The 17,070-nt window shown below is 47.6% G+C and overlaps 1 protein-coding gene across 3 annotated transcripts in view; it reads right to left on the bottom strand.

Moving 5' to 3' along the window:
* FAM222A (family with sequence similarity 222 member A) overlaps positions 1 to 17,070 on the bottom strand; it is an 82,760-nt gene that overhangs the window by 30,800 nt on the left and 34,890 nt on the right. For 2 of the 3 annotated variants that reach the window (XM_075568762.1, XM_075568763.1), the window contains one exon: positions 10,951 to 11,071. The exons of the other annotated variant lie outside the window; for it this stretch is intronic. In XM_075568762.1, the coding sequence (XP_075424877.1) occupies positions 10,951 to 11,032 (82 nt within the window). In that variant the 5' untranslated portion in view covers positions 11,033 to 11,071. The remainder of the gene's footprint in view (positions 1 to 10,950; positions 11,072 to 17,070) is intronic. 3 annotated transcript variants of the gene reach the window in all.

The raw sequence follows: 17,070 nt of genomic DNA on the forward strand, positions 1-17,070 counted from the left end.
TGCTGTGTTTTGGGGGTCCAGAACCCCCAAATCTCACCGATTTTTGGTGACCGACCGTTCTGGGAAAATATTACAGCTGGTTTTTTATTTATTTTTGCCTTGAGCGGGTGGGGAGGGGAAAAACAAAACATATTTAATAGAAAAGCAATAGGCATCTGACCTGCAAGGGAACTATAAACAAGATACAGACACGTGACATGGGTCCGTGACCGTAAAAAAAAGACTGAGCAATGAATAAACCTTTCTACCCACGGCTTGTTTACAGACGGAATAGCAGAAGCAAAATACACAGAGTCACTGTCCTTGTGTCTGAGCTGAGAATTAACCTCTTTGCTGCCAGGGTGGGGGGGGGGGGGTGATGAATAGGAACACATGGGACGCTGCAAATAAAATAAAAAATATCACCACAGCGAATATAATTCTGCGCTATTTTGCTACAGTGTTTTTTTTTGGTGTTGCAGCCGGTAAACCCTCATTTGCCATATTATCTCTGACATGCTGTTGCAGGCCTCTCTGGCAGCAAAGGGGTTAAGTTGAACGGTTATAACGGTGACATTGTTGCAGGGCGCCGAGATTTTACATGTGGGTTTGAAGTCGGTCTCGCTGATTATTATTTTAAAATTAGAAATCGGCCCCGTAGACGTCTCCGAAGAAAAGAAAAAAAATTGAACATTTAAAAAATGTACTTTTCCATTAACATCGGCAATCTAAGCTCTTTTGTTTTTTAGTCAAGATTGCAGGAGGGGGTCTCTGGAGCTGAACCCTAATTCCTTTTAGCTCCGGGGGACCCCCTGCTTCCGGAGATACTTCCCTCTGTAGTAGATGCCGGTAGCCGCTCCGCACGAGTTTCAAAGCTCTCGCACCCTGCGAGCCAATAGGAAGCCGTGACATCATCAGGTTCGGATTCCGATTGGCCCATGTGACGCGGGAGCTTTAAACTTTAAAGCCCAGCAAGCTCAGCCAGAGCGGCTACCGGCCCTTACTACAGAGGTAAGTCTCTCCGGAAGCAGGGGGTCCCCGGAGCTGAAATTAACGGGGTTCAACTCCAGAGACCCCCTGCTTTAATCCTGGGTCAAAACATTTGGAAAAAATAAATAAATATATATATATATATATACGCCATTTTTGGGAGAACCCAAACCCAACCAGCATCACGAACCCCAACAACGAAGCGCCATTGCGACGATTAAACAAGTCACTGCGATTGAATCTGGTCCTAAGCGGGACTGCGTCTTTAAACTGGTCCAGGCAGGCGGCCCAACTGTGTACACATCATTTTGCATACGTCCGCTGAGCACAAATGCAGTAAGACACATTATTAGCCCTGACTGGTACAACGGCAAAGCTTGTCTTATCCTGTTATAGTCCTAGAGGGAGAAAACCGAAGTGAGCAGCTCAACTGTTTGTACGCGTCCTTAACCACTTTGCTGCCAGAGACGCAGATCTGGGAACAAAGGGGTTAATTGATGATTTGATTATTATTATTATATATATTTTTTTTTAACATGGATAGGAAGAGAGGGTCCGAGGGAGCTGAACGGTGATAATTTCGGCTTCGGCGAACCCCTCCCGTTTTCCCGGAGGATGCAGCGTCGCTGCTTCCCGGTGTTTAAATCGCCAGCGTCACGCCGGCCTGTCAGGAAACGGCGCAGGATGGCGGGAGATGAAAGCCGCTATTTTGTGACCTCGGGCAAAGTCCCTTTATATTCCCCGCACTAAAACTAGATTGTCAGCCCTACGACTGTCAGCCCGGGAAAGTGCTACATGCAGCGCTGCAAACACTGCCCGCGCTCTATAAGAAGAAAAACATATATATATATATTATTTATTGAGCTTCTCGCTAATTTTGGCGTCTCACTGATTTGGAGTCAGCCTCGTTAACGTTTAGCGCCAGCCGTCTCAGACTTTAACGCGCCTCGGACATTCGGCGTGCGGCAAGAAAGGTGCCACCTCCAGGGTCCCTCATGATGTAAACCGTCTCCTTTTTCTTTTGGGGACGTACACGTACCTCACTGAAGCCCCCCCCCGCCCCCCCAGATGCAGAAGTGGCGGAGGTGTCACGACCCTCCGGTGCTCCACGGGTTAATGAAATTTTGCAGTAAACCCCCCCCCCCAAATCTCACGGTTGTCGGTCATGGGGGGGGGGGGGGGGGAAGATACGTTGCATGCAATTGGGGATGGGTGTTCTCTTACAAAAGTGCCGGGGTTCCCGGATCACGTCTTGTGCTGCGGGGGGACAGCACTGTGTCTTTAAGAGACAAATCAAATATTAATATAGGGGATAGTTGCAGATCTGTCTCCTAAATGACAGGGGGGGGGGTTAAAACACGCCTTAGGCAGGCCGCAGGGCCCTTCCAATCCATTTAATGTGACAATCCTTTTTCTCTCGCTGACAAAGATCACTCCTGTTTCAGCTCTAAATTGTTGACTCTGCAGATTAACCTGGCACTAGAGAGTGTGGAAAATGCGTACCGGGGAAAACCATATTTTTAGAGGGATTTTAAAAAATGGCTGACATGCAAACCGTGCATTTCAGTTCTGGTGCCTATTTTTTAGGGTTTACCAAGAAACTCCCTATATGGATTATGAAATGGGTAGAGGAGGGGCTGGACTAGTAACTGGCAGATGGGGAGGAGAGAGAGAGGGGGGGGAGAGAGAGAGAGGGGGGGGAGGAGAGAGTGGAGTGGGTGAGTGAGAGTGAGAGAGAATAGAGCGAGGGGGAGGGAGGAGAGAGACGTGGGGTGGGGAGAGCCAGGGGGGAGGAGAGAGAAAGAGAAGGGAGGGGGGAAGAGAGAGAGGGGAGAAGATGAAGGGGGGAGGAGGGAGAGAGAGAGGAGGGAGGAGGGAGAGAGAGAGAGGGGGGAAGATGGAGAGTGAGTGAGTGAGAGGGAGGATAGAGCGAGGGGGAGGGAGGAGAGGGAAGGAGAGAGAGACACGAGGGGTGGGGAGAGCCAGGGGGGAGGAGAGAGAAAGAGAAGGGGGGGAAGAGAGAGAGGGGAGAAGATGAGAGGGGGAGGAGTGAGATAGCGTGGGGGAGGGGAGAGAGGGGGGGAGGGATGAGAGAGGGGGAAGGGAGGAGAGAGAGGGGGGAGGAGAGGGGGGTGAGAGAGTGAGGGCAGGGGGAGGAGACAGTGGGGGGAGGGTAGGAGGAGGGGGGAGGAGAGAGTAAGGGTAGGAAAGAGGGGGAAGGGGGTAGGCGGTAAGAGAGAGCGAGAGGGGGTAGGAGAGAGAGAGGTGGGGAGGAGAGTGAGAGGGCGGAGGAGAGGGGAGAGGATATGCCCCCCTCCCCCCCCCCCCCACACACACAACACGCACCTATATACAAAAGTATCTTCTTATATTATATATTGGTTTCTACTCGAGTTCTGATTGATCAATACATCAGCACTGCCAGTCCGGGTTAGAAGGGAAGGCATGTGTAAGTGCCATTTAATTAAATACAAGCCTTCTCCTCTCTGCTGAACAGCGCAATATCTAAATTAATTTGGCCGCACGGATTTAATTAAGACGATTTATGATTTAAATACGGCTCCAGCTAACGGAATGGGGAAAGGACCCGCAGGCTCGGACGGTCATCGCTCTGCCACGCGTTCCTGGCTCATCTCGGGAGCCAAGGGGTTAAAATGTCAGTTCCGCATGCACACGGAAATTGCAATTTGTATATTAGCTGCGCACAACTACGCCCGGCGCCTCAAAGCGTAATGTCCCACATAGCAGGGCAAAAAATATACACCGGATCGGTGTAAATCGCTTCCTTACAAATAGTCCACCGCCCTTTAAGCGAGTTTCACGGACCGTATATTTGTATCTTGTGTAAAATGAATGCGTTGCGCTTTTCTCTGGGAACACCGAATTGAAAAGGTAACAGCTACGGGGTGCATCTGTTTGACTAATGACGGTGTCAGAATTACTGTGCAAACATATAACGCAGGGGGGTGGCCAACTCCAGTCCTCAAGGGTCCCCAACAGGTCAGGTTTTCAGAATATCCCTGCTTCAGCACAGGTGGCTCAGTCGTTGACTGGCCAACTCCAGTCCTTAAGAGCTACCAACACGTCAGGTTTCAGGATATCCCTGCTTCAGCACAGGGGGCTCATTCAGTGGCTCTGTCTCTGACTGGTTTCTTTGCAGTGTGAGTTCTCGGGAGACGGGATTTGCAGTGTGAGTAATCTTGGGATATGCGGTTTGCAGTGTGAGTTCTCGGGAGACACGGTTTGCAGTGTGAGTTCTCGGGAGACGCGGTTTGCAGTGCGAGTTCTCGGGAGACGCGGTTTGCAGTGTCAGTTATCTCGGGAGACGGGGTTTGCAGTGTAAGTTCTCGGGAGACGCGGTTTGCAGTGTGAGTTCTCGGGAGACACGGTTTGCAGTGCGAGTTCTCTGGATACGCGGTTTGCAGTGCAAGTTCTCGGGAGATGCGGTTTGCAGTGTGAGTAATCTCAGGAGACGCGGTTTGCAGTGCAAGTTCTCGGGAGACGCGGTTTGCAGTGCGAGTTATCTCTGGAGACGCGGTTTGCAGTGCGAGTTATCTCTGGAGAAGCGGTTTGCCGTGTGTTATCTCTGGAGACGCGGTTTGCAGTGTGAGTTCTCTGGAGACGCGGTTTGCAGTGCGAGTTATATCAGAAGACGCGGTTTGCAGTGTGAGTTATCTCGGGAGACGCGGTTTGCAGTGTGAGTTCTCGGGAGATGCAGTTTGCAGTGTAAGGCCGCGCTTATAGTCAAAACAAGTAGATGTAATCTGTCAAGTGCCCCTATAGTGGGCGTGACCACGACGGAGCAACCAAAATCGCTGAAGTCAATAGATTTTGATATTTACCGCGATGGCCGCACCACGTGACTGCAATAAGCCAATCACATTTCCTCTGCCTGACGTTACCGCCCCTTGCAGCCAGCGACATCGCAAACACTGAATTACAACTTTTGCGATGGGTAACGTCACTGGTCGCGTCGCCGTCAATGTAGCCGGCACTATAAGCTCAGCCTAAGTTATCTCGGGAGACGCGGTTTGCAGTGTGAGTTATCTGTTCTTAATGTAGCTTGGCCCGGACACTGAGATCCATACAACAAGATCTGTGCTCGTTAATTCTATCTGCCTGTCCTTCAACCAGAGGTCAGAGTGCGATGGCAGCAAGTGGTAACGAGTACCATGACCGTACTATTTATATAAGGTACGGGATTAACTTTAATTTAAAGTCCCAAAGAACAAATAAAACTACACACACACCCCCACACCCACAGACAGACACACAGACAGACAGAAAAAGACAGACACACAGACAGTGACACACACACAGAAAAACACAGACACACAGACAAGAAAAACACAGAGACACATACAGAAAAACACAGAGACAGTGACACACACAGACACACACACACACAAAGACAGAGACACACACAGACACAAACACACACAGACAGACACACACAAAGACACAGACACACACAATGACAGTGAGACACAGAGACAGTGTATGTACGCACACAAGATACCATAACCACTTTTTGCATGATGCTTCCTGAGATCAAGGAGCAGGTTTATGTCTACGTTTGGATACATTTTGACGTCATTATGAATCAAGATGGCGGACTCAACCTTTCAAAACTGCATTGATTTTAACCAAATTTGGCCAGATTGTATTATGTACCTACAGGCACTCCACAATAATACCGGAAGAATCCGTTCCGCAAACTGCCGGCAGGATATTGAAAACGTTGGAACGCGAATCCCGTGGCTAAAGAGTGGCGGATAAACCGTTCCAACGTCAGATAATGCGTTCCCGCGGAACGCATAGCGAAACGTCGGATAATCCGAACGTCGGATAATCCGTTCCGACGTCAGATAATGCGTTCCCGCGAAACGTCGGATAATCCGTTCCGACGTCAGATAATGCGTTCCCGCGGAACGCATAGCGAAACGTCGGATTATCCGTTCCGACGTCAGATAATGCGTTCCCGCGGAACGCATAGCGAAAAGTCGGATAATCCGTTCCGACGTCAGATAATGCGTTCCCGCGGAACGCATAGCGAAACGTCGGATAATCCGTTCCGACGTCAGATAATGCGTTCCCGCGGAACGCATAGCGAAACGTCGGATAATCCGTTCCGACGTCAGATAATGCGTTCCCGAGGAACGCATAGCGAAACGTCGGATAATCCGAACGTCGGATAATCAGTTCCGATGTCAGATAATGCGTTCCCGCGGAACGCATAGCGAAACGTCGGATTATCCGTTCCGACGTCAGATAATGCGTTCCCGCGGAACGCATAGCGAAAAGTCGGATAATCCGTTCTGACGTCAGATAATGCGTTCCCGCGGAACGCATAGCGAAAAGTCGGATAATCCGTTCCGACGTCAGATAATGCGTTCCCGCGGAACGCATAGCGAAACGTCGGATAATCCATTCCGACGTCAGATAATGCGTTCCCGCGGAACGCATAGCGAAACGTCGGATAATCCGAACATCGGATAATCCGTTCCGACGTCAGATAATGCGTTCCCGCGGAACGCGTAGCGAAACATCGGATTATCCGTTCCGATGTCAGGTAATGCGTTCCCGCGAAACGCATAGCGAAACGTCGGATAATCCGTTCGCCGTAAAGCGAAACGACGGATAGCGAGAACCACCTGAATATAGGTTTTATGGTCTCTGAGCTATGGCTCTGACAGACAGGCTCTTTTATTACTATACATACATACACTTAGACCCAGACACACACACACAGACACAGACACACACACACAGACCCAGACACACACACACAGACACAGAGCGATACACACACGTATATAATCAATTGAAAAAACTTTGTTAAACTGTAGTTAAGGTTTGTAAGCAAACCATTCAAAAGTCTGAAAATGTCAAAGTTAAGGTGACAAGCAACCGTAACTCCCTTCCTATGCTTTGCTGATGTCATCATACATGACGTCACAGTTTACATCAGCAATGACATCAGCAATGACATCATATGTTTTTGAGAGACTCCTCAGGAAGCAAACGCGCCAAACGCGTAGAGTTGAAAGCTCCGGAGGACTGCTGAGCTCTGAGTGCCTACGGGGACAGCTGATCAGTGGTGCAGGAGAACGGGGCTGACTGCATACATCTGCAAACACCGCGAGACGTAAAGGCCGACGTGAGCGGTCCGCACACACGCCGTCGGCACCAGTCTGGTAGCAGCAAGGCATCGCATCCCGGGCGGGGTGTACCCAAACGCCTGAAACCGCCATGAGAGCTGCTATTTGTACCCCAGTGCTTTAAAGATCTGGGAAAGTGTGAGTGTACAGAGAACCGCGTTCCTTTCCCTGTATAAAAGCTTATTGATTTGCGCTATGTTCCTCTTTTCTCTCTTCTCTGCATACGCTGCTTGATTGATTGGGAAGAGTGGTAATTGCAGCTGATTGCACTGTAGTGCATGAAACAATTCATCTAAGAACCTGTGAGACAGTCCTGTTTTCTATTTTCCCATCCATTTATATGGTTAACTTGTCTGCATATCACTTTTTCAGAGTCACTAACTGTCACATTGTGTTTATATTTTTTTGGTACAGTGCATCCTGTGCTCCTCTTATATTTTTCAGGTTATGTTTTGATACAAAGGGAGCCCAGAGCTACTTCCAATATGACAAAAATACACCGTGAAATACCTATATATACATCTTGAAAAAAGGGTCATTTAGTTTAACCCTTTGGCCAAAGCATTATAAGCCTGCAAGCCACTTCAAGGCATGACCATAATATTGCAGGTCCTAACACTAACTGATTACAATTCTTATTTACCTCTATAATTACAGAAAGAATGATCTGCATTGGATCTGTTTTGTTTTTTGTAGTATACAGTGCCACGCTCAGTAGCACTCCTTTTGACACTTATATACATATATATACTTTGCGGTAATTTGGGGGGTTTATATGAGCTTACTGGGTATCTGTGTGTTTGTTATGTTTTGATGCCTGATGAAACCCCCCCCAATTTAAAAAAAAATATATATGTTAAAAATGGTTTTTGAGACAAAAAGTGACACTGTGTGCTCATTTGCATGTCATTTCCCAGAATCCCTTGCTGCAGTGGAAGTGCTGTATGCTGGGTGATAATGGTGAAAGGTGGGGTTGCAGACCTGCCTAAGACATGCAGATGAGCATACAGTTGTATTTGCATATTTGCTTTCCTGTGGAGGGTTTTTGTCACTTTTTTTACTCACCATAACTTAACTCAGTATTATGGTATATATAATATATTATATATATATATAATCAAAAAATAAATAGATGATACCGTTCTGTGGCTAACGAAATGCTTTTATTTGTGCGAGCTTTCGAGATACACTGATTTGATTATTGAAGCTCGGCTAACACGGTACTGATACCTCTACATATATATATATATATATTTACCCAACAGCGTTAGAAGAAAAAAAAACATCCATTTTTATTCCATTCAGAAACTAAAAAGCCACACCTCCTACTGGCCCACACGCGGGGACAATTATTTCACTTAACATGAATAAAAACGGGGGGGGGGGGGGGGGGAGAACTGTTCCTTCAATTCGGCGAGGACACTGCCCATTAATCGCCTGTGCGCCAGGGAAAAGCCGGTGAAACACTAACAAAAAAAACACTGCTCCCGGCACGGCAGCGAAGCGGTTAAATCGCGGACAATATATTACAAAAAAAAAACCACACACACACAAAAAACCAAGCTACATTTTTTTTTTTTTTTTTTTTTTTAAAGGAGGAGGATTGCAAACCTCCCGGAGTTCAGACAAAGGGAGTGGGGGCTTTAAAATAGACTCATTGAAATGTTTGAAAGGCCTTATCAGCGCCTGTCATATCTGTGTCCGTGCGCTGCCGCTGGGAACGCCAGGCAGTGTTAAAGCTCCGACTCTTCACAGACACAGGCTGCTGCGGGCGTCAATGTTTAACACTATGTATTTATATATATATATATATTTATATATATACGGTATATACACACACACAATATAAAACAATGTATTTTGTGCTTATATACATATGTTAATAAGACGTGTGTGTGTGTGTGTATACACACTGAAAGATCTGTTTGTGTCCTTTCCAACACTGTTTTCACTTTTACAATCTGATACTTTGCTCAGGAGATATGAGGCGTTTGAAATATTAAATTCCCGGGCGGTTAAAATGGGGCTCTCCCCGACACCCAGTGCCGTTTTAAGGTTACCATGGTAACCCCAGGAGCTAGAGATGAAGGAAATACCTGTCTTTTCTTTTTAACAATAGAAAAAAAAATTATATGAAAAAGAAGCAGCACACGCTTAGGGGATAAGAAACGAATATTATGGGGAGTTAAACTTGGATAGGATTCTGGGGGGGGGGGGGGGAATTCTGCTTTAAAATCCTATTGGAAAAGTGACAAACGTCCAAACTCCCCAACTAAACCAGTTCCATCCACTGTATGCAGTTAAAGAAGCAGTCAGGATCTGTTTAGATCATGTGGGGTGTGAACCCCAATACTATGCGAACACTGTCATTACTTGCCTCCACAGGTGACCCGGGTACCATCCCCTGCAGGGGAAACAAAATGGAGGTTCGAATCTCCCTGCGGCACATTAGGATAGCCGCGATGTCACCCGTCCATGGCTTCCTCGTGCCGCGGGAGATTTAAGAAACCAGGAAGTAACCAGCAGCATCTACAGAGGTAGGTATTTAGGGAACGAGAGGGGGGGGAGGGGGGTGTTCCCTACAGCTGAAATAACCCGGGGGGACCCCCCTGCTTCATAACCATTTGAAAAAAAGGCGCCCTACCTAGGAGGGAATGCTCCTTTAGTGGCAGGGAGTATTAGTGATGGTGACATGTACTTGAGCACAGAGAGAGATCGGTGGACAGATTATAGTATTTCGGAGCTAATGGAGATAGGTTTTAATCCGAGGCACAAGGAGGATAATAGAATTTCAAATTGGTGCCGGTAAGGACGGGAGCGAACCCAAGATCAACACTTATTAATATATCCAGCTGTGCCAGGCGAGAGACGGGAGACAGAATGAGCCAATTACTAGGGTAATAGGGGCAAATTGAGTTATAGGACACTTTTCAATTACGTGCCACTCAGCAACATATAATGAGACTGCAACGAACCCGAAAGCGCTCAGGCATATAACAATTGAAGGGATGTTAGGCGTGAAGGCTGTTCTTGATCATATCCAAATACCAGAAGGGATCCCAGCAAGGGATTCTGGGTACATACAGTTGGGTACTATGGAACCAATAGCAGTGATGTGCGGGACTTTCTCACGAGGTCACGAACCTTGCAAAATATGCCCTTTTTTTGGATCCCGGCAAAAGCCGCGTCTGATGACAAGGGTACGCAAGCAAACGCCGTATTTCAGTGTCTGGATGTGAGTTTAGGTATAACTTGTGATATTATAACGCCTCAATTGCTTGTCATTATCACTAACGTTCCGTTGTAGGTAACGCTCTGCTCTTTTACGGTAGAAAACATGACTTAACGTTTACGTTATTGTCCTTTAAAGATACTTCGTTAGTCGTAACGGGACATTAAGTTAGGTTACCGCCACGTTAATTGGCTTAACAAGAGCCTTGTGGATCTGGGCCATAGAATCCTATTAAAATGGGCTTTGGAACCAACCAAGGTGTGATGTTCAGACCACATAGAAGAAGGGGAGGTTGGCCATAGTCATGGCGAAGGACATTTTCTTGACCCTCACCATCTTCACATCCATGGGGATCTTTTATGAAGGCGAAAGTAAATAACTCATACACGTTGCTAGACTCTACATGTCTCTAGACATCATATTCCGTAATGGCCATGAGACTTCTGCTTCATTATTTGAGCTGCTATAAAATATCAGGAGTGAAGCCAACATGCCAAATGATGACTACCATTGCTCTGGCACTTCTTGACGACATAATTACTATCGGCTACTCAGGACGTTAGCATGTCCCCCCCGAATGTCACTTACACTTCCGAGTTTCCAGGCCCTTGTTTGCACAAATGAGGTGCTTCGCTGGAGGATTCTGGGTCCTTTGAAGACAGGCCAACATGGTTACAGGGAGGTACGGTCAGCTGGGCCGGAGGTTGCACTGCAAGAGGAGGAGATACGAGATGACATTTTCTTTCAGGTTAGGGTGGATAAATAGGTCAAAGTAATAGAAAAAGGTGACCTTCCACCGTTCAGACTACAGCAAAGACATAGAACCCATGACTGTATCTTCTACAGCCACCCAAAAACTGTTTTCATCCACCCGTTGTAACATAAGAGTGGTTAAGCTGCCAACAAGGATTCTGGGTAATGGAATGCAAATGAGTATGTATGGATGTTTTCCTACAACATGTGCCTGGTATAAGGAGGTATAGAATCAATACCCACTCAGAGACAGCCTTTTCCTCCTGTTAGACTCCGTTTAAACCTGGTTAATGATTCTGATACGGTGTTTAAAATGGACTTATTTAAATCCAAAAAGGGTTAACCAATTTAAAAAATGATAGGCAAAGTGCCCAAGTGTTTTTGAAGTGAAACTACTTTTGTGGCAGTGCTATCCAAAAAAATGACATAGGGAAAAAACCTGAAAATTGTCACGAAACAAATAATGGAAGTGACTGACTGCGCATGTGCAGAATTATATTCTGCGCATGTGCAGCAATACACACCACACACCTTCCCCCCTCCCAAGCACAGTACTGGCGCAGCTCCGCGCATGGGTACCGGGCCCCCAGCTCCCCCCATGCAGCAGGCCTCTGTCTCCGCTGCTGTTGCGAGGGGCCTCCTGTGTAGGCCCCGCCCCCGCGCCAAATCTTTGGAGGCTTGAAGGCAGGGTACAGAAGATGCGTGCGCGATGTGCTGGGGTGGAGGGAGATGTGAGGTGCGGGGGGGGGGAGATGTGAGGTGCAGGGGGGGGGGAGAGAGATGTGAGTTGCAGAGGGGGAGGGTGATGTGAGGTGCAGGGGGGAGGGTGATGTGAGGTGCAGGGTGATGTGAGGTGCAGGGGGGGAGGGTGATGTGAGGTGCAGAGGGGAGAGGGTGATGTGAGGTGCATGGGGGGGAAAGGGTGAAGTGAGGTGCAGGGCGGAGGGTGATGTGAGGTGCAGGGAGGGAGGGTGATGTGAGGTGCAGGGGGGGAGGGTGATGTGAGGTGCAGGGAGGGAGGGTGATGTGAGGTGCAGGGGGAGGGTGATGTGAGATGCGGGGGAGGGTGATGTGAGATGCGGGGGAGGGTGATGTGAGATGCGGGGGAGGGTGATGTGAGATGCAGGGGGGGAGAGGGTGATGTGAGGTTCATGGGGGGAGAGGGTGATGTGAGGTGCAGGGGGGGAGGGTGATGTGAGGTGCAGGGGGGAGGTTGATGTGAGGTGCAGGGGGGGAGGGTGATGTGAGATGCGGGGAGAGAGTGAAGTGAGATACAGGGGGGAAAGGGTGATGTGAGGTACAGGGGGGAGAGGGTGAGGTGCAGGGGGGGGGGAAGAGGGTGATGTGAGGTACAGGGGGGAGAGGGTTATGTGGAGGGGGAGTATTATGTGTGATGTGGAGTATTATGTGTGTGGGTGAGGGGGAGAGATGGGGTGTGAGAGATAGAGGGGGAATCTCGCAAAGGCCGCTGACACTGGGCGTGGAGGGGGGTGGGGTTGGGCAATGGAAACTGTTGACTTGGGCCCCAGGAAAGCGTTCTATGGCCCTGTCTGGTATGACCACATACACACACACATATACATATACATACATATACACACACACATACATACATATACACACACACACACAAATCTATATACAGGAGGGCCCCGGGCATGCGGCGGGTTCCGTTCTAAGGGCCCGCCACGGAACCGGCGATTTTCGGTGTGTGCGCACACGCAGACCAGTAATTCGCCCTTCTACGCATGCACAACCTCAGAAAACCCCTCATTCTGCGCATACGCGACCTCGGACCGGTCCGTTCTGCGCATGCGCAGACATGGCGGCCCCTTCTCGGTATCGCCGTATCAGCGTATCGCTGAAAAGCGGGGCGCCTAGAAGCGAGGCCTTGCTTTACACACATACATAAATATAAGATGTATCTTCTGGAACCAGGATCACATGTGGGATGTGAGTCCAGTGGTTTAACTCCTCCCCTTTTGAGAGCTCAGAGTCCTTTTATTTTCAACTTTAATGGGGGAGTAAAAAACAAATATAAAGGGTACTTGCAGATGGTAATGTGTGGTGAGAGAGGGCTTCTCTATGTGAAGGTGCTCTGTTATGGGGGGACGGTAAAAAAGGATGGCCTTGCATGGGTGAAATGGAGGAAGCATGTACTCACTAAACCAGCTAGTTAGATCTAAAGCACATGTTCCTGTGGCTAGCAGGAAGGGTCTAAGGACCAAAGTAACTGCTATAAAGGCAGGGGAGTAGGATTGAACCAATCTTCTTTCTATGAGGATTGGAAGGTTGTCAGGGCAACCAACTAGAAATGTGTGAAGGGCAAATGTAGCAATAATGTTGCTTTTCACATGCAGCTAGCTGCTGGAACAGGGAGAATTACAGGCAGTTGAGCAAGGGAGACAGGAATAGTCAAAACTGCAAAGGGAGACAGAAAATGCGTAATCCTGTTCCAGGACAATGTATGTGCCGAACACGCGCCTTCACAATCAAACTTCACTGTATTTTATCAAACAAATTGTACTTTCATGTTTATGGTATTTATGGCATGAAACACTTTTGAGAGTGTCAAAACACACAGTTTCACTTCTTGGCACACACATCCTTTTACTTTATTGCAAACCCAATATATATCGCTAAGTGGAATTTTATGGATAAAAAAAAAAAAAAATCAATAAGTTTAATTCTATGTTTCCTGTGAAAAAAAAATACGTTTTTTATTGTCACTTGGCCCGTGCAAAGCTAATATTATCTGATACTTACTGTTCTGAACTTTTATCTGTTTGGCCTCAGATGGTATCGGCATTACATTACACAAAAACAGAACAAACAAAAAAATTGGTTAAGCTGAAGATAAGAATTCTGGGTAGTAGCATGCAATGATTCGTGACTTTTAATTGGTCGACTGGAATGAAACTGACGCTAGCAGCCATGTTGTTTGCCCCACACAACAATTCAACTCAGCGGGACAATCCTACTGTAAGTAATCCGGGAAACTTATTTTCTTCTTCAATTACAATATTTCTCCCCCTCCCCACATTATAACCATGCCATAAACATGCACCGTGCTCCCCTACACCGCTGGGCCCACAGGTACTGACGGCCGGCTAAATCCACCAATCCCCCCGCACTCTCCTGGTCAACCCACTGTGCTGGACCCCGTACACCCCAAGGCACAGATACACCCCAATATATAAAGATACAAATGTATACAGATACACAGACCCGCACATGCTTATATACTGTATATATATATATATAGGTGGGTGTGTGTACAGTATGTGAAAATGTCATCGGTTGACACCTCCATTCACACTGCAAGGCACCCTGGGATATCTCTGAGCAATTTTGTTTTCAGGTGCTTCCTTTTGGCCTGGGTAGCGTTGAAGATGTAAACGCCATTTTGTTTCCCCTGCAGGGGATTCTAACGGCAGCACCTTCACAGGTACGTATCTCGGGAAGCAGGGGAACCACAGTCATTTCTGCTCCGGAGACCACCTGCTATGTAAAAAGGGGGGGGGGGGGGGTTCAACGCACAACGAGCAGGCGAAACTGCACCTTTAAATGTCAACTTCTAATGAGGCATTCATCTTTTGAAAGACTTTCTCGCCGCGTTCCTTAAGATACTAATTACACGACAAAAACCTCGTTAGCCCAGAATTACTCGAAGGGTCTCAATCCCAGAATCAGTATATTTTCTAAAGCACGGTGCCATCTTTTTCTTAGAGTCTTTTACGGTGTGAAATAGGGGGGGTGGGTACCCCTTGAGTCTGATCCAAGGGGGGGGTCTCAGCTCCTGGGTCCCCCCTGCCCCCCCCCCACTGGGGTTCCAGAGATATCGTTTAAGTTAGTTCGTGCTTTAAACGGGAAGGGGGAAACAATATGGCCACCAAGGGGTCAGCCTCTCTCTCCGGCGGCCAATAGAAAGTTATCTTTCTATAGGTGACCCCGCTGGCCGTATTGCATGCGCTCAGCAATGTAACACCTTGTGTAGCATTTTTTTTTTAATGCGTTTTAGATATTAACTCCACTGCATGTGTGTTCTCTACACACACTTCCTTGACAAGAGTATGAGAACACTCGCGCCCCCCCTCTCCCTGCCACCCCCCCAATCAAAAGGCTTCTTTGAAAACATATGTGCGAATGTCATTTTGCCCCTGGGCCTCGGGTCTTCTAACACTTAGTGGGAAATGAATTTGCTTGCACATCACGCACACAGATTTTACACACACACACACACACAACACACACACACACACACACACACACACACACACACTATATAAAAATATATATGAGTATATATATATATATATATATATATATATATATATATATATACACAGTGGTCGACAAATCACCAAAAAATCTACTCGCCCAACAAAAAAATCTACTCGCCACCTAGTACCACACATGTGTTGCTTGGGCCAATAGCAGCTCACCACGATGTTAAATCCACTCGCCCGGGGCGTGCAAATGTATAGGTTTGTCGAACACTGTATATATATATATATACACACGTACGTACACACACACAGTACATACATACATCTCGACAGAAAGATGCCGTTAACCTCTTCATTGCCCAATCACAGCACAACACGTTCTGATTGAAGGGTTTAAGTAACCCCCCGCCCCCACCACCCCCAGTACTGCAGTGGCATGTTTAAGGACTGCAAGAGGTCAAAAATCAACGAGACAATCAAAGCACTCATTTAAACATATATGCTAACAATATTTGTGCTCAACACATTAATCAGGAATGGTCTATTTTTAAATAGATACAACAGATTATCTACCGCAAAAAATCTGATATAAAAAGGAGCCATTCAACGTGCTAAATATGTTCATTAACGAAGGAGAGTCCCCCCACTAAAAAGGAGGACTCCCGACCCTAAAGTCTCTTTTGGGGAGGGGAAAATGGAAAATAAAGTAATTCTTAAAAAATACACAATCTTCTATTGTATTTTATTTGTTAAATTACATCTAAAAGAAAACCTCAAAACATACAGCGCCTCTCTTTTCATTCAATGAGCCCAGCGCAAATTCTGCCAATGTAGAAAAGTGTTCCACAGTAAAAAGTGGACAGTAAATAAAAATACCCCCTGGTGAGCACATTCACATCTCAGACAGGTCTGCACCCCTGCCTTTCCCCATTATCTCCCAGCATACAGTGCTTCCACTGCAGCAAGGGATTCTGGGTAACAACAAGCAAATGAGCAAACAGGGTCACCTTTTGCTTCAATGCCATTGTAAAGAGGCAACCCAAGCCTGCGATTTTTCCTTGTATAGGATAGAAGCAAGAGGTCTCTGGAGTTGAACCCAATTAATTTCAGCTCCGGGGATCCCCCCTGCTTCCGGAGATTCTTCCCTCCGAAGTAGATGCCGGTAGCCGCACTCCTCCGCTGCCAGGGATCACGCAATGGCCGCTGTTCAAAGATCTCGCACCCTATGGGCCAATAGGAAGCCGGGACGTCATGGGTGCGGCCACCTTTTGGCCCATGTGACGCCTTTCACCTGGACCCCTATAAGCGTATGCCTGCCGTATTAGGCCGCGATTATAGTAGCGGCGTGCATGCGCGCAACGCCAGAACAAATGGATGTACAGCAATGAAGGCGCACACAGCGCACGCTCAAGCGCTAACGAAGTGACAGATAACAGAGGAGACAAATAAAATTGTTCTTGCAGCGCGACGGCCGCGTCAGCCAACGAGGGCGAACCGCTCGCGTAACACCACGGCCACGCTTCCCGGTCGCCTAGTGCATTTTTTTCCGCGCGCGCGCACGTCACCACTGTAATCGCGGCCTTGCACAGCTTTTCAGCACAGCTTGGGTTAAAGAAGTACAGAGCTAGCAAACCTACTCACAGACAGCTTTTCGACCTTTTGGGTCTCGTCCGTGGGAGGCGGGTTATGCTGGCAATGTGACCCTGAGATAGTTTTCAACCACACG

Source organism: Ascaphus truei, chromosome 13 (genome assembly GCF_040206685.1).
Source record: "Ascaphus truei isolate aAscTru1 chromosome 13, aAscTru1.hap1, whole genome shotgun sequence".
Lineage (NCBI taxonomy): Eukaryota > Metazoa > Chordata > Amphibia > Anura > Ascaphidae > Ascaphus > Ascaphus truei.